Here is a 17,811-nt window from a genome sequence, read left to right as displayed (position 1 = left end):
AACGGGGGAGGGGCAGAGAGAGAGGGAGACACAGAATCGGAAGCAGGCTCCAGGCTCCGAGCCATCAGCCCAGAGCCCGACGCGGGGCTCGAACTCACGGACCGCGAGATCGTGACCTGAGCTGAAGTTGGACGCCAACCGACTGCGCTACCCGGCGCCCCTGCTTTGCTTTCTTTTAATGGGGTCGGGGTCTGTGTGGTTTTCTGGAGAAACAGGTGTCTGGGCTGTGAAGGGCAGGTTGTCTGCCCCACCAGGCGGACCATGGGGACCCTCATCAACCCAGCCCCTTGGCCTGGGCCTCTGCGCTTCTGCCCACAGCTCTGAAGGGATCCTGGCAGAGTGGATTCTTTGACCACGGCAGTTTCAAGGAAATCATGGCGCCTTGGGCCCAGACGGTGGTGACAGGAAGAGCGAGGTAACCCTGGGAACGGGGCAGCCTGCACTCGCCTGGCCTCACCAGGCACTGGGACTCCCAGGCACTAGCCATGGGTCCTTTCCTCCTGGGTGACCCCCAAGAGCACTTTCCTTTTGGCCTTAGGGCTTTCCGAAAGGAAAACCAATTTGGGGGGATGGTTTTCTGGAGGCTGAACTGCTTCATAAAGTCTGGATTTTTCTGTGGCCTTAGGAAAGGCCATCTCAGCCATCTGCTTGCTGGGGGCCAGAGTCTGCCCCTTTGGGAATCAGAAGACAGCGCTGGGTGCTCCCACCAGAAAACTACACAGACACTCAAAACTATGAGGTCTGTTCCACGAGGGCCACGATCAGGAGCCCTCTTGTCTACGCAGAGCTGGTGGACGGCTTAATCGCTTGGATGCTTTCAGAGCTGAGCAGCTCACCCCTCAGTGGTGCAGCCGTCATCATTTTAGACCTGTCTGGCCACCTGCGGGATCCTCTCCGTATAATTGACCCTTATAATTATCCTTATAAGTTAGCATTCAGATCGTGGCACGGGGCAGTTGTGACAAGTCCAGGCTCTGGAGTCAGATCTAAGGTCCTTCACTTTCTCTGGGCCTTTACGTCCTCATCTGCAAGACGGGGATGATAATCCTGCCCCCAGAGGACTGCTGTGAGGACATGTGTCAAGCTCTTAAAACACCCTAAGTGCTCCGTCAGTGCCAGCAGCTGCTATTCCTGTCCTTGTTGGTGCTGTTATTTCTCTCCTGGGCAATAAATAAGTATTAAAATACTAAATGTTGGGGCGCCTGGGTGGCGCAGTCGGTTAAGCGTCCGACTTCAGCCAGGTCACGATCTCGCGGTCCGTGAGTTGAGCCCCGCGTCGGGCTCTGGGCTGATGGCTCAGAGCCTGGAGCCTGTTTCCGATTCTGTGTCTCCCTCTCTCTCTGACCCTCCACCGTTCATGCTCTGTCTCTCTCTGTCCCAAAAATAAATAAAGGTTGAAAAAAAAATTTAAAAAATAAAAAAAAAAAAAAAATAAATAAAATAAAATACTAAATGTTAAGCCTAGTACTAACAGCTCATCCCTCCCCCCTAAGTGTTTTATTTATTTTTTTTTCAACGTTTATTTATTTTTGGGACAGAGAGAGACAGAGCATGAACGGGGGGAGGGGCAGAAAGAGAGGGAGACACAGAATCGGAAACAGGCTCCAGGCTCCGAGCCATCAGCCCAGAGCCTGACGCGGGGCTCGAACTCCCGGACCGCGAGATCGTGACCTGGCTGAAGTCGGACGCTTAACCGACTGCGCCACCCAGGCGCCCCTTAAGTGTTTTGTTTTTTAAGACCTGCGATGAGATCTCCCTCTTCTACATGGAAACCCTTCCTTTATTTAAAGACGTTCTCTCCACCTGCCTCGTAGACACGAGTGACCCAGGGATGCACCTGGCTCAGGCCTGGCTGGTGGCAGGCGGGTGACAGTTACTAATGTCGTGGGATCCTCTGAGCCGCAGCTCCTTCAGGGTCCACATCCGCCACCCCTTTGAAAGCACGCCGCGGTGCCTAGACCTGCCCCGTCCCGTGCGGTGGCTGCTGGCCGCGTGCAGCAATTCAAATCTCGGTGACTTGAGAGAGGAAGGTGTATTCCGTTCCCCTGTTGCCCTTGGCACGTTTCAGGTGCTGAGCATCCGCCCGAGGTAGCATGTCACGGCTGCTGTTCTGGATGGCCCAGGGGGAACACAGCGTCCCAGAAAGTTCTAGTGGAGAGCGCTGCTCCTGCACTGGCCTCACCCTCCCCGTCACCACGATGGCTGCTGCCCCAAGAAGGGCGCCGATGGCACCTTTCCAGCCCGCCGGCTGGCAAGGAGGCTCTTACCGCTTTGGAACGGCTTCTTTGCCTTCCAGTAAAATAACCCGCCAGAGTAAAAGCTGTGCACGCTTCTGCACGCGTGCCCGCGTCCCAGCCTTTAGTGCCCAGGTACCCAGGATGCCCATAGAATGTCAGCCGGGGCTGGGCGGACCCGTCTACCCCCGGATCCAAGGGGGCTGCCGCCCAGCTCCCCGCTCGCCCCTGCTCCACCTCACAGGCTAGGGGGGATCCCTGTTGGAGTGATCGCCGTGGAGACGCGGACCGTGGAGGTGGTAGTGCCTGCAGACCCTGCCAACCTGGATTCCGAGGCCAAGGTCAGAGGGCTGGGAATTTGGGACTGTGGTTTCAGCTGGCTCAGCCAGCCGGAGGGGATCCTGGGCGGTCACACGCCGGCCCTTCCAGCCTCGGGGGAGTCCTTGGCCCCAGGGGCGCCCGTCTCCAGCACTGTCTCTGTGGGATGCATAAATGTCCTACGCTGTCTTTCTTCTTCAGGGGGGTGACAGGTCCCTGGGAATCCCTCCTGACCTCTGCGCCTGTCCCTGTCCCTGTCACTGACTCTAGCTGGGCCATGGCACATATGGGAGGAGCTCGGGAGTCAGAGGGTGGGTCCTAGGACTCGGTATGGCCTGGACTGGCTTGGCACCCCTTTGAGCCTGTAAATGAGGCAGAAGGAACCTCCCTGGGCTGCAGAAGCAGGGCCCCCAGCAGGTGAGCTTCGGGCCCTCCCTGTGAGCCCTGGCTCTGGTGTGGGTGCCAACGCAGATCAGATTGCCTGCCCTCTAGGGTATGACTCAGAAGACTGTCCCCGTGTCCCCTCGCTGGTCTTGCACAGAGGAGTCTGATCCAGGCCACCCTGTGTTCCAGATAATCCAGCAGGCGGGCCAGGTGTGGTTCCCAGACTCAGCCTACAAGACGGCCCAGGCCATCAACGATTTCAACCGAGAGGGATTGCCCCTGATAATCTTTGCCAACTGGAGGGGGTTCTCCGGTGGCATGAAAGGTAAAGCCACCTCTCCTGTGGGTGTCCCAAAGCTGCGGGGTCAGCACCCAGGACAGGGAAACCCCCTCCAGGTGGCGCTGTCGCGTCGTCATCTTAGCCGAGCCCCGCTACAACCTCCAAGGATGGGAGCAGTTCAGGGAACATCCACCCATTTCACAGATGAGGTACTGAGGGCTCCCAGTGTGACTAGCCAGAGGTCACCCTGTGAGGGGCAGGGCAGGGTGGGCGACCCCGGGAACTTTCCTTCCTGTGAAGGGGCTAAGAGTAAGACCAGCCTGAGAGAGGTCTGAAGTGAGGGTTTGATGTGAGCTGATCACGGGTGCATGGTGTTAGCTCCTGGCATGATGATGGTTGATTTTATTATTGCAGCCTAACCACATAAGGTGCCTGGTACTCGGAGAGCCTCGTCTTGGTGGACAATAACGACCACGCTGTCTGTGGGCAGGAGGGAAGGATCTGTGCTATTGCTGGATAGATAGGGTTCCGTGTGCTAGGAACGGCAGGACAGGGTGGGGGGCAGTCACCAGTGAGGGCATCCCGGAGTCAGAGCTGGAAGGAAGGGACCCTTGAGATTGCCCTAAGCTTCCTTTTACAGATGGAGGCACTGAGAGGCCCCAGTGTGAGGGAGGGGAGAGTGGCCTGGCCAAGGTGACACGGACAGTAAGGGTGCAGTCTGTACCTGGCCTCCTCTACTGCCCTTTCCATGGTGCCGCGAAGCATCCCGGCTGAACACGCTTTCTCAGGCTCCCCAGGACAGCGACGGCTGGGGGCTTGGCGTGTGGCAGGTGCTGGGGCCTGAAGCCTCCTCACCGGGCAACTAACTGCTTTGCTTTCAGACATGTACGACCAGGTGCTAAAGTTTGGAGCCTACATCGTGGACAGCCTCAGGCAGTACAAACAGCCCGTCCTGATCTATATCCCACCCCACGGGGAACTCCGGGGGGGCTCCTGGGTGGTCGTGGACTCCTCCATCAACCCCCTGTGCATAGAAACGTACGCAGACAAGGAGAGCAGGTGGGTGTGTGACCCTCAGCCTCGTTTCCCTTCACCCCCAGTCCCGAGGCCCCATCATCTTTGAGCCACTGGCCAGGAATTGCCAGGGCATTCTGAGGTTTCTGAAGGATGGAGAGGCTCCAATTTTACCAGTCCGAAACTAGCATCCAGTGCACAGGTGGATTTTATCAGGAGAGTTCATGGCACCTGAGCTTCCTGGCAGCCAGGATAAAAAGGGAAACATAACCAGTCCTCTAGTTCTCCCTGGGCTCTGAGTCTCTGCCCAAGCTGTGAGTTCCTGGAGGGGCTGTGCTTTATTCAGTTTTATAGGCCAGGGCCTCGCACAATGCCTGACCGCTAGCAGGTGGTTGGGAAATCCTGGCTGAACAAATGACTGACAGATACTTGCCTGAGAGGTTACTGGTTCGTCGGGAGAGAGAAACCTGTGGCACTTTGTTAAGGAGGAATTCATTCGTTCCAGGAACGTTTACAGAAAGGATAATGACAGTGGTACTTGCTACATGGTGCTTGAGTAACTTTAAAGTGAAGACTCTAAGTTGGGGCGCCTGGGGTGCTCAGTCGGTTGGGCGTCCGATTTTGGCTCAGGTCATGATCTCGCAGTTCATGAGTTCGAGCCCCACATCGGGCTCTGTGCTGACAGCTCAGAGCCCGGAGCCTGCTTCGGATTCTGTGTCTCCCTTGCTCTCTGCCCCTCCTCCACTCACGCTCTGTCCCTCAAAACTGAATAAATGTGAAAAAATTTAAAAAAAAAAAAAAAAAAAAAAGGAAGACTCTAAGCTACATGCTGTGTAGGATGTCAAGACCTCAGGAGTAGTTTTGCCCCAAATATAGGCATCCTCTTCCCATGTCTGTTACCCATTCATTCATTCAGTGACTATTTATTGAGTACCTACTATGTACCAGACATCATGGTAGATATTGTGATATGGTGCACATGAGCGACACCTGTCCCGCCTTCAGTGCACCTAGACCATCACGGGGGGCTGTTGAGGTCCGCCCTCCAGGATGACTCGGGACATGAGCAGCCTCAAGTGGGGTCATCATTACCTTTTCACTCTGGCCACCAGGAAGCTCAGAGCTACATCAAGTATTTCTTGGGGCTTCCAAACTATCAAAAGAGGATGAAGGGGGCAGTGTGGGGGGTGAGTGAGAGGGCCAGCTCATACTGAACCATGTTGAGTTCTTCATTGTGCCTTTGTGAGCTTGGAGGAGATCAGAAACAGTACCCTGGCCCGAGGAGAGCAGAGATTAGGAAAGTCACAAAGGGCTGTAGCTGAAGAACAGGAGGGCTATGCTGTTCTGGAGAAGAGGCCTATGCTCTCAGAGCCGAAAGGGCATTCCAGAGTTCAGAAAACGTGATTTTAAGACGTTGGCTCAGCCCCTGTATATTTTATGGATATAGAAGCAGATGACTGGAGAGTCCCCTCTGACTTGCCCAAGGTCACAGAGTGAGTCTGTGAAAGATCTAAGAACTCACACCCGGATTTCCTGGCTCTCCTGTCTCTACCCCCATGTCTCCTGGCTGTAGTTCGTTGGGGGGACATCTCCTACACTTCTACCCCTTCCTCTTCTTTTTTCAGGGCGAGCATTCTGGAGCCGGAGGGAACAGTGGAGATTAAGTTCCGAAAGAAAGATCTGATAAAGACCATGAGGAGGATCGACCCAGTTTATAAGAAGCTCGTGGAACAGCTAGGTGAGAGGGGTGGAAACGCCTCAGGTCTCAGAGGGCAAGAGAGACCCAGCCCGCTCCCCTCCCGGGGGGTTCTAGTCCGGTGAAAACAAAGTGCCAGCGTGCCAAAAGACAGCTCCAAAAATCGGGGGATGTGTTAAACACGTTCATATAGCAAAATCAGCCCTTTACCATCAAAAAGTATGTTTAATGCCTTTGCGTATTTATTTCTGAACACACATAAAATAGAACAATGGAAGTATTTGGGGCCAGTGAGGACGATGAGAATTTGCACAGCAAAATGTCCCTTTAGAATTTTCCATCAGACCTGAAGTATGTTACCAATTTTGTCTGAGTGATAGTTTTGTTTCACTTGTAGCCTTAGATGGAATTCTCTTTAAAAGTCCATATTGGGTGACAGTGCCTTTATAACTGTGCCCTTCACAAGATTTATTAGAGAGTGTGTGTGTGTGTGTGTGTGTGTGTGTGTGTGTGTGTGTGTCTAATTTCTTTGGTTTCGTGTCAGGGTAAATGCTGATCTCTTGAATGAGTTGGGAGGTGTTCCCTCCTGTCTTCTGAGTCGGAATTGGCATTATGTCTTTAAATCTTTGATAGGAGGTTTCTGGCTACAAATTCATCTTTATTATATGTAGGACTATTCAGGGGATCTGTTTCTTCTTGGCAGAGCTTCCATAGTTTGTATATTTCAAGGAATTTGTCCATTTCATCTAAGGTATGAAATTGGCCCAGCGTTGTTCATAATATCCCCTTAATTGTATTTTGCAATACGTGTGGAAAATAGTAAGTGATCGTAGCCCATGAGCACAGTGGTTCTTCCCGAGAAGGGGGCACATTTAGAGTTGCACGCTGAATGCGGTCTCGCCATGGTAAGCACACTTCTGAGACCGTGCGAGCAGCTTGGTTTGGGGGCAGCTTCCGAATCAGAGCGCAGGCCTGTCCTGCAAACCCTGGTTTGTGCCCTTGCCCACAGGAGTGTCCGAGCTCTCCGATAAGGACCGCAGGGACCTGGAGGGCCAGCTGAAGGCCCGGGAGGACCTGCTCCTGCCCGTCTACCACCAGGTGGCGGTGCTGTTCGCCGACCTCCACGACAGGGCCCACGGCATGCTGGAGAAGGGTGTCGTCTCTGTAAGAGCCTGCAGCTGTGGGAGCCCCACATGAATGCCCCATCCTAAGGTCACCTGGTTTCCAACCGGAGCAGATCTGGGCTCGAAAGCTACATGTTAGAAACACTTGGGGAGCAATAAAAAAAAAAAATCCCAGTGCCCAGGTGGCTCTTCGGACCAATTAAATCAGAGTATCAGGGGGTGGGAGCCCCGTATAAGTATGGCTGCAAATCCCCAAGCGATTCCAACAGGCAGCAAGGTTTGGGAACCACCAGTCTGACCCCCATGGGTGTCTCTAACCACGGGCCAGACTTGGGAAGGATTGTTCCCGCCCAGCACTGGCCTTCACCAGCCCCACCCCATCGCTCGGCCCCTAAGAAGATACCCTACACTCACCTACCACCCCTGTGTGTGGGGCTCCCTCCCAGCCAGCCTAAGCCTCTCCGTGCCTCTGGGAAGCCTGAGTAGAGTCCCGGTGAAATCTTGGCCCCGCCAACCCCCCGCCCCGAGCCTCAGCTGCCCCGCCTGTAAAACGGGAATGATCACCGAGCTTGCACCTAGCCCAGGGCCCCGCCCCGGGCAGCACCCTGCATCTCTGCCCACCCCTGCCCCTTCGGAGGGCTCAGGCCTGGGGCTTGTCCACAGGACATCGTGGAGTGGAAGACCTCACGCGCCTTCCTGTACTGGCGTCTGCGCCGCCTCCTGCTGGAGGACCAGGTCAAGCAGGAGATCCTGCAGGCCAGCAGTGAGCTGAGCCACGTGCACATCCAGTCCATGCTGCGTCGGTGGTTCGTGGAGACGGAGGGGGCCGTCAAGGTGGGCCTGGGCGGAGACAGGACGGGTGGGTGGGTGGGTGGGTCAGTGCATGCCTCCCGGGGCTAGCCTGCTCAGGGGTCCCTCTCTGAGGCTGCCTGTCCCCTTCCCCCCAGGCCTACCTGTGGGATAACAACCAGATGGTGGTAAAGTGGCTGGAACAGCACTGGCAGGGTGGGGGCGGCCTGCGTTCCACCATCCGCGAGAACATCAAGTGTTTGAAGCGCGACTCCGTCCTCAAGGCCATCAGACGGTAAGCGGCCACCCCGCCCACCCGCCCATGCCTTGGACTTCTTGGCGAGCGCCGGATTTACCGCCAGCCGCCTGACCCCAGAGTGCCAGCTTGACTCCATGACGCTGCATGGTCCCCGGGCCTACGGCTCAGCCTCGCGTGCGAGGTCCACGGCTCGGGGGCTGTATTCCTTGCTGGAATATAGAGGACAGCTGGCCCAAGGTCACGGCTAGAGCGCATCTGGGAGAGCCCATGTTCTTAACTGCTAGGCCGTAGGCTGCTGGCTCCCAATGGTGCCAGCCTTTCCAAAGGATTTGCTCACCCCATTCCCATGGGGTCCCCTGTGAGATGGGTAGTCGATCATGTGGGACCCCATTTAGGGAATGAAGCTGAAATTTAGGGGAAATACTGGGTCTCCAGTCACACAGCTAGTGACTGACAGGGTCCACTGTCCTTCCAAGTGTTCTGACCCCCAGAATTCCCTCCTGCCGTATAGGACCACAACCCCCCCCCCACTCCTGCCATGGTGACCACGGCACAAAGAGACTTGGGAGCCCTGGGTTGTCACCCACCCAGGAACATGGCATGACCCTGCATAGGAATTCTTAGCGACTGCCCTAGGACCCCCTGACCTAAGTGGCAGGAATGACCCCTGCCCTTTTCTCCCCTCCCCCTGCAGCCTGGTTCAAGACAACCCTGACGTGGCCGTGGACTGCATCGTGTACCTGAGCCAGCACATTAGCTCAGCAGAGCGGGCCGAAGTCATTCACCTCCTGTCCACCATGGACGGCCCAGCCTCCACCTGACCCCGGCCCACCCGGCCGCTTTCAGGACCACGGGCAAAAGAAACCACGCTGACCCGCCTACCGCAGGCCTCATCAGGACCTTGGGGGTTTGCTTTTTAAAAAGAAAAGAGCAAAAAAAAAACCCCTCAAAACCCCAAAACCCCCAAAACGCTAGGCATCTCTGCAGGGCTGCTGGCCTCCCACTCACTCCTGCCTCAATAAAAAGCTCAGGAGAGCCCCTTCTGAGCAGAAATAGCTTCCTCTCCATCACTGGGAAGTTGGCTCTGGTGTCTCTTGAGACATCATTTTTTTTTTTTTTTTTTTTTTTTTGCTGCATCCCTGAATCACATTGAACCCAAACCCCCCAGTTTCCTTTTGCTTTCCAGTGCCTGGTATGCGGGCTCCAGGTGTTCTCTTGGGCTCGTTTTATATCAGATCACAGAATCTTTGTATCTTTCTACTCTGAGACCAACTCCTGATTGTAAGCGTCTTACATAGTTCGGCAGAGTAAGTCGGCCGAGGAAGGAAGCGCAGAAACAGCCTGGTTTTTGTCATGATGCTTATTTGGAAACTGTCAAGTCACCTGGGAAAGGGCATGAATGGTTTTTGAAGAGAATAAAACGGTATGTCGTTCCCCACGTGGCCCCTAGAGGGGCGCCAGGAACGTCTCGCTGGTAAGGCCGTGCTGATTCTGTTTTCGAAAGACGGAAAGCAAATGGGCAGAACTGTTGGGCCGCACATTTCAGGACCTTCGAAGACAGCTTCCGTGTGGCTCCCAGCCCTCCCAGCCGGCCCCTTCCCTGGGAGGAGGACAAGGACGGCCCCCCCCCCGGTCCCCTGTGTGCAGCCTCGTGGCCGGGTTGGGAACACGAAGGCAGAAGGCAGACAGTCACCGGGCTCACAGCCCAGCTGGCTCATGAGTGTCACTGCGGGGATGGCCACTACTCACCTCGAAGGCCCCCTCTGCCGGCACCCCCTCACCTGGTGCCTTGATGTCTGTGCAGGGATCTGGCCCCAAGGGGCAGAGCTCTTGGTTTGCAAGGACTGGACCAGGAGGGCCACACCAATTTGCTCAGGGAGGCCCCTGCGACCTGCCCTCCAAGCACTGGGTTCTGGAGGCCGCAGGGCATCGGGGGCCTGCTATCCTCCTGGCCCCGTCCATCAGTTCTTGGGTGCCGGTGATGGGGGCAGTTGCCCCCCCCCCCCCCCCCCCCCACTGCTGGGATGGGAAGTTTGTCTGAGGAACCTTGCCGGTTCAGAGACCGACGAGGCTGCCCAGGGAAGCCCCCCACCAGCCCGGATGCTTCCACTGCCTGAGTGGAAAAAAAAAAACAGAGTTTGGCCATCAGCCAGTGACGGACCTGGCACATGAAGGTGTCATGGGGGCCGTGAGGGATGGGAGGAAGAGGAATTATCTGTTGTCCCATCCTGGGGCCATTCGGGGAGGGCGTGGGACTCCACGCTGACTCGGGAACTGAATGTTTCAGTGTGCGGGAGGCTCCCTTGGTTTTGGAGGGAAAGGCAGGTCCATAAGGAGCTGCTCCCCAGGTGCAGTGGGTGGGGGATCCCGCCAGGAGATGTGTGGAATAAAGTGTTTTTTAAAGGAAGCACTTTGGCCTTGACTTATTACCTGGACCAGAAGAGGCAGGCCGCCTGCCTGGGTGATTGCCCTGGAGCTCACCGGCCTGCCCTATTGGCCGAGATCTTGCGCAAGCCCCCATCCCAGGAAGACAAAGCTCTGATAAGAGTTTGTCTCCCAGAAGTCAGTTTGTGACAGTTTGTATCCTGGAAGTCACGGGCGGACTTGGTCTTTTCAGCTTGATTTCAAAAATGGCCGCGTGCTGCTGTCTGCTGGCTGATGGGGCGGAGTTCAGCACATTGGCAATCAGCTGATAGTACTTTCCCTGCTTCCGGGGACTCAGTGCAGCCCCCTCCAGGGAAGAGGGGAGGGACCGTGCCACTGAGTGTGGCCAGAGGCCTCGGTGGGCAGCTCGGGTCCAAACTGGATGCTCAGGGTGGTGACCTCATCCCATGTGACCCTGGAGAGCCTCTCAAGTGCATGCTACACTCTATCCTCAATGTCAATATATATATATGTCAATATATATATATGTGTGTGTGTATATATATACGTGCCCAAGTTCACACAGCTGGTGAGGTGGGGGCCAGGCACCCAGGCTGACCCAGACCCGATCTTGCGAGGCCTTTTGCTGTCCCGTAAATCCTGAACCTTTGCAAAGGCTACGTCCTGGCACGTGAGGACACCATCTACACCAGCCCCCTGCCTCACCCCCCCACCCCCACCCCAGCTGATCCAACCAACGTCCTCATTCGGATTCCCATCAAGACCCTGGCCCCTCCAGGGCCAGGCCTCGGCTGGGGACAAGCTACCCTCTCCTTCACTGAAGTCTCTCCCTCCCTGGATCAGCAGATTCTGGAGCACCACGCACCCCCCCCCCCCAAACCACTTGAAGGAACCCCGTGTCCTTGGACGTACAGCTTGTCCACATCACGAAAGCGGGGTGCTACCAAACTGGCACCCCCTGCTTGGGTCATCCCAACCTCTGCCTCTTGCTTTGCCTCCCCCACCTCATTCTCCAAATCCAAAAGTCAGTTGGCCTTTTAACCCAAGGTCACTTTCCCCTGACACTTTATTATGAAAAATTTCCAAACACCAACAGGTCAACTTCGCTGTGGCAGACGCACAGCCATTCAGTGCTAGCTGCTATCGTGGTCCTTTTCCTGTGCTTGTCGTGGCCCATCCATCTATCCGCCCCTCTCTCAACCTGTCAACCCATTCTCTTATTTGGATACATTTCAGAGTAAATGGCAGACATCTGTATACTTCCCTAGGGGGATATTTGTGTTTCCAAACACCGGGGTTTTTTTTGTTGTTTTGTTTTACCTTTAAATCATGTCCTGAGCTCCTTTGCAGCCGAGAGTAGAGAGTTGAGAACAGAGCTGTGTTGAGGTGAGGTGGCCCATTGTGTGGCTGGTGAGGGGATCTCCAGCCTCACGGTGCCCGGTTCTGTCTGTGCCGAGCGTATCTTCGTCAACTATTTATTGAGCACGTACTATGTGTCACGCACTGTGTGAGGGGGCACAGCCGTGAGCAAGACAGCCCACTCCTGCCCTCGGGAGCTGTTTTCCCAGGGTCCCCAAAGCTAGAAACTGCAAAGGGTTAACCGTAGAGGATATTCATGGCCACAACTCATCAAATGCCCAGGGTCTGTTGTCATTTGTTGTCCTATTTCTTTCAGAGATGGGTCCACCTTTCAGGGTCACTGTGATAGGAACCGAACAGAGGAGATCACCCACAAGACCGCAGCAAGGGTCCCCAGATGACCAGCAGGCACAGGAAAGGGTCCTGTGCACTCCGAGAGCATGAGCAAACCTTCTGGGTTTTGTCCATGCAGCTGATGGCCAGAGCCACGCCGAGGCTCTCTGCCAATAGTCTATCCCCAAAATGCCCCTTCACTGCTCCAAGTACCCGCTGGGACGAGTTCTTACTTAACCCCACATGGACTGGCGTGAGCCACACCCAGCCTGCACATCGTTCCTACGGACTCTGTCATCACCAGCCACCAAGCCTGTCGGTTCACTGCCAGGTGAGCAGACTGTTTCTCCTGCCAGAAACCCTCTTCCGCTCCAGCCTTTGTCTGGCTGACTCCTACTCACCCCTCAAAACCCAACTCACATGGTGCTTCCTCCAGGCAGTTCTCCCTGACCATCTCCCCAGTGGGTTGGGAGACCATGGCTTGTGGTCCTGCAGCCTCTGGGCTGCTCCTTTTGTGTGATTTGTATCTATCTATCTATCTATATCTATCTATGTATCTATCTATCTATCATCTATCTATCTATCTGAAACATGGATTTGAAAATGAAATACATACCTAGAAATCCCTAAATTCCTCTGGCTACTGAGCTGAGGAGGGATGCTGGAGAGCCGTCTTTTTAAAAGATTTTTTTTTTTAACGTTTTATTTATTTTTGAGACAGAGACAGAGCGTGAACGGGGGAGGGGCAGAGAGAGAGGGAGACACAGAATCGGAAGCAGGCTCCAGGCTCTGAGCCATCAGCCCAGAGCCCGATGTGGGGCTCGAACTCACGGACCGCGAGATCGTGACCTGAGCTGAAGTCAGACGCTTAACCGACTGAGCCACTCAGGTGCCCTGAGAGCCGTCTTATTGGCAGAGGGTGGCCCCTTCTGGAAGGTGAGGGAAAAGGCCGCTTTCCCCTGATGATCTGTATCTTGTGATACTCTGACCCTTGTATATCTCTGAGCAGCTTCATGTACAGGAAACACAGGCCAGTAGCCTAGGATTTCTCATTCTTCATTTTTTTTACCATTTACCATTTTTGGTAAAATATACATCACCTCAAAATTTACCATTTTAGCCGTTTTAACCGTCTTTGAAATGTACAGCCCGGCGGCATTACGTGCAGTCACGCTGTTGGGCAAATCAGCACCACCGTCCGTCTCTACAGCATTATCATCTCAAACGGAGACTCCTTACCCCTCAAACACTCCCATTTCCCCCTCCCGCCAGCCCTGGCAACCACCAGCTGCTTTCTGTCTGTATGCATGTGCCTACTCGAGGTCCCTCATACAAGTGGAAGCATCCAGTGCTGGTCTTTTTGCGTCTGGCTTCTTTCACTCAGCACCACGTCCGCAAGGTTTCATCCATGTTGTAGCAGGTGTCAGAACTCCCTTCTTTTTAAGGCCGGATAACATTCCATTGAATATATATATATATATATATATATATATATATATATATCACAAAATACCACAGGCTGGGGTGGGGGGTGTGGAGCTTATAAATAACGGAAATTCATTGCTTACAGTTCTACGGGCTGGAAGTCCAAGATCAGGGTGACACCATGCCTCTTCTGGGGCGCAAACTTCTCTCTGTGTCCTCATGTGGCAGAAGGGGCAGGGACATCTTTGGGCTTCTCCTATGAGCATTAATCCCATTCTTGAAGAGGCCACCCTCATGATCTACGTCCGTCCGAGAGGCCCCCCCCCCACCTGCTGATGCCATCGTATCTGCGTTAGGATTTCAGCATACACATGGCGGGGAGAGGGCCGTGGCACACAGCCTTTCAGACTGTGGCACCCACGTTCCGCTTATCCACTCATCCGTCCGTGGTCACTTCTGTTGCTCCCACCTTTTGGCTTCCGTGAGTAGCGCCGCCATGAGCGTGGGCGTGCAGCTACGTCTTCGAGTCCCCCCTTCCGGGTCCTTGCGGAGCGCATGCCCACACGTGGAATTGCTGGACCAGACGGCAGTTCTGTGCTGCGCTTTGTGAGGAAACGCCAGACCGTTTCCCGTTGGGGCTACACCATTTCACATCCCCACCGACAGCGCGCACGGGATCTGGTTTCCCCATAACCTCGCCGACACTCGAAATGGCTTTTTTTGTTCGTTTTCACGGGAGCGATCCTTCCGGATCAAGCCTGGAAGTAATTGTCTACTCAAGGCATGGGACTTTTTCGCCTGCGTCGCTCAAACACGGTGGCGGGGAAACGCAGCCTAGCGTGCGCCTTTAAGTTTTCCATTCCTGTGCCCCCTGCTTCCCCCGCCCACCCAGAGGCTCCTGCCCCGGATGCCAGGCCTCCCTTCTTTCCGCCAGTTTGGTCTTCGGCTGCTACCCCTGCCCTAGAGGTGGGGGTGCTGCGACCCCCCCAGGGGTGGAAACACCGGCCTCGCTCATCTCATCGTCTACTTCTGTCCGTCTCCTTCATCCCTTTCCCTGAACCTGCACCAGCTGAGCCTTGGGGAGCAAATGCTAGGTGAGGCGGTGAGGTGCCAGGGCCGTGCAAAGGGCCGGGAGAGCTGCACACCCAGGGTCAGACCCCAGCCGCATAACCTGTTACTGCCCTACGTTAACCCCGGCAAGCGGCGGGCCAGCTGAGCCCTCAGAGATGGATGATAGGCTGTGGGGAAGCTGAGCGCCATTGAAATCCCATCTCCACCCCTTCCTGATCACAGGTAAGCGGCTCAGCCACTCTGAGCCTCAGTTTTGTCTTCTGTAAAATGGGATGTTTGTTTCCCGTGGCGGCTCTGACACTTGGCGCAACCTTAGTGGCTTAAAAACAACACACATTTGTCATCTTATGGTTCTGGAGGTCAGAAGTCTGTAATGGGTCTCACTGGGTTAGAATCGGTACTGCTAAGCCTGTGGTTCCCTTTTTTTTTTTTTTTAAGTTTATTTATTTATTTTGAGAGAGAGCGCGCATACGAGCGGGGAGGGGTAGAGAGAGAAAGAATCCCAAGCGGGCTCTACACTGTCCGTGCAGAGCCTGCCTGACTTGGGGCTCGAACTGTGAGATGATGACCCCAGTCGAAATCAAGAGTCAGACGCTTGACCGACCGAGCCACCCAGGCGCCCCCCGCCTGTGGTCCTTTATGGAATCTCTAAGGGAAAGTCCGTTTTCTGGTGTTTTCCAGCATCTAGAGGCCCCATTCCATTTTCACGGCCAGCAAGGTTACATCTCCAGGGCTGACACCAACTCTCCTGCCTCCCTCTTTTACTTAGGAGGATCCTGTGATGACCACAGGGTTTCCCTAGATAATCCGGGTTACGCTCCCTCATTGAAGACAGCTGCTCGAATTAACTCATTAATGCAGCCTTAATTCCATCTGCTCCCTTCATTCCCCTTGCTGTAACCGAACAAAGTCGCAGGATTAGGACGTGGCCACCATTGGGAGCCAGTATTCTGCCTCCCGCAGGTGACGACAGCTGTGCCCCATGGAGAACGGGATGAACGAAATAAGCCACGTGGCAGCGCATGTAGCATGTCACCCCGTGTCGTTACTATTTTTGTTGTTGGAACGTGGACGATTTCTCCTGGAGGGAGAAGAGGAAAGCTGCCTGACCGTGAGCTGAGCCTTGGTGTTCTCACCTGGGAAATGGGACCATCTCCTGACTCGGAGGGTGGTTGTGCCGTCTCGAGGAGATGGTCCCTGGCTGTTTAGCTCACGCAGAGTATACAGCTGGTGCTCGCATCGATGAGTATTTTCCTCCTGAGTTGACCAGCTGCAGAGAGAACCTTAGAGAAGCCTCACTCCTCAGGTCTCTCCTTCACGCTTCGTCCTTGTGTCAGCACGGCCCCTGCACAGGTGGGGCTCGGGTTGTGACTGGGGCTCTTTGCCTAGAGCTTGTGACCTTATGATCTTGGCATTCGTGCCTTGATTCTGTGCATACCTGCCCCAAGTGCCCATAGTGAGGAATAGGTGTCAGACCCAAGGCTCCTTAGCCCTCTCCCTGTGGTGACCCACCTGCTCAGGCTGTACCCTCCAGTGTGGCGGCCCTGTCCTGTAGCTTCTACAAAGTCCCCAGGTGACGTCGATCGGCCGTGACATGTGACATGGCCAGTGTCCTTCCGCCCCCAACCAATCACTGGGGGCGGTGGGGGCAGTGATGTTCTCATTGGCCAGGCTGGGGTCACAGGGCCACCCTCTCCCTGTCACCTGCCTGGTTTCCACTAAGGTAGGCCCAATCCCCACTTCCCCATCATCCTCCTACCCTTCCTTTCCTGCGAATTGTTGCCTATGTGTGAATCCGTCTCCCCGGTGAGGCTGCAAGCCACTCCCTGGGAGGGCTTAAGACTTAGACGCCTAATTCATACACCCTTTTGCTGTTATCTTGGATGGCAGGACATTCCTTTGTTCCTCTGAGCCTCAGTTTCTTCATCTGCAAAATGGGTACAGTAACTACGGCATGCCTGGTAGGGTTGTCACGAGGATAGGAGCTGATCGATAGGAGTGACTAGCACAGGGTCCGGTGCTCAAAAGGTTGTGTCTCCTCACCCTTGAGGCCTTCTCTGACCCCAGCTATGCACCAGAGGCAGCGCCTCTGAGCTCTAGCTCTGGAATCTGGCACACACAGACCCAGTCCTGCCTCTTCAGCTCACGTGAGCCTCCGCCTTCTGAGCAAAAAAACGGGCTTCACATCCCCGCCGGAGATAATGCCTATCAAGAGCCTGGCACTGAGGGACCGTAAATGATGGCCACGTTAATTTTACCGATGAATGGCCAACTCCCCCCAGTTTCTGGGGGCAATGGGAACCTGGCATCAGAGGCCTGGCTTCAGTGTTGCCTCTCTGGGCCTCAGTTTCCCCATCTGTAAATGGGGCCTCACCGGTGAGGGTTGTGACAAATGGCGTTTTTGTCCTTCACCTCCCCCATCTTCCCCCAAGCCACAGGGCTGCCATTCAGCCTTTATTGACAGAAGACATTTATTCGTCACTACTCTTACAGAGTCTTGGTGTTGCCCGAACGCGGGGCCTTTGTTGACAATGACTCAAACATCTTAACTTATCGGGGGGGGGGGGGGGCACCACACAAAGCAGCTGAGCGGTCCTGCTCAGACGCACAGCACCGGGCTGTGTCGAAAGACGGTGGCTGCTTGGCAGAAAGTTCCAGAACCAGGTAGGAAGTACTTAAAGGTGGCCCTTCAAGACAAGTCTAAACCCTGAACCCTCCAGGTGGCTGGCTGATGAAAATTCTGGCTCTTGGGTTTGGGAACTCGCAGACACAGGAGCCAAACATCCAGCTGGTCAAGAGAGGGCAGTGCCACAAGCCAGTCTAGCAGATTCTTGGCATCACCTTAGCTGGAAGATCCCGAGTTACCTTCTCTATTCCCCACCCCCCTCTCCTGTCCCTCCTCCAACCCACCGTCTGCAGAATCTGCCACTTGCAAAATCAGCAGTTGACAAAAAGAAAAAAACAAATAAACCAAACATAAAACGGTCACAGGGCAATGCACAAACAGGTGCCAATAAATACTCTGCATTATAGCTTTGCTGGCCCCTACTCGCTGCATGGGTCAAGTTTTACATGGTTCAGTTTGCTTGCCCTCCATCAGGAGTGTCTTTAATTCCAGCACAGAACGCCCCTGCCATTCT

General features: G+C 54.9%; 1 protein-coding gene across 5 annotated transcripts in view; it reads left to right on the top strand.

The window, feature by feature from the left end:
- ACACB (acetyl-CoA carboxylase beta) overlaps nt 1-10,505 on the top strand; it is a 114,772-nt gene extending 104,267 nt beyond the window's left edge. For 3 of the 5 annotated variants that reach the window (XM_040443626.1, XM_040443627.1, XM_040443628.1), the window contains 9 exons: nt 319-415; nt 2,479-2,575; nt 3,126-3,261; nt 4,098-4,275; nt 5,856-5,968; nt 6,936-7,090; nt 7,714-7,884; nt 7,998-8,134; nt 8,793-10,505. In XM_040443626.1, the coding sequence (XP_040299560.1) occupies nt 319-415; nt 2,479-2,575; nt 3,126-3,261; nt 4,098-4,275; nt 5,856-5,968; nt 6,936-7,090; nt 7,714-7,884; nt 7,998-8,134; nt 8,793-8,919 (1,211 nt within the window). In that variant the 3' untranslated portion in view covers nt 8,920-10,505. The other 2 variants (XM_040443629.1, XM_040443630.1) reach the window with 2 other exon arrangements.
- The last annotated feature ends 7,306 nt before the right edge of the window (nt 10,506-17,811 follow it).

The sequence above is a fragment of the Herpailurus yagouaroundi genome, unplaced genomic scaffold (assembly GCF_014898765.1).
Source record: "Herpailurus yagouaroundi ecotype Mexico unplaced genomic scaffold, PumYag 191, whole genome shotgun sequence".
NCBI lineage: Eukaryota > Metazoa > Chordata > Mammalia > Carnivora > Felidae > Herpailurus > Herpailurus yagouaroundi.
The sequence above is the reverse complement of the archived record's forward strand: the minus strand, read 5'-3'. Positions and strand labels throughout refer to the sequence as shown.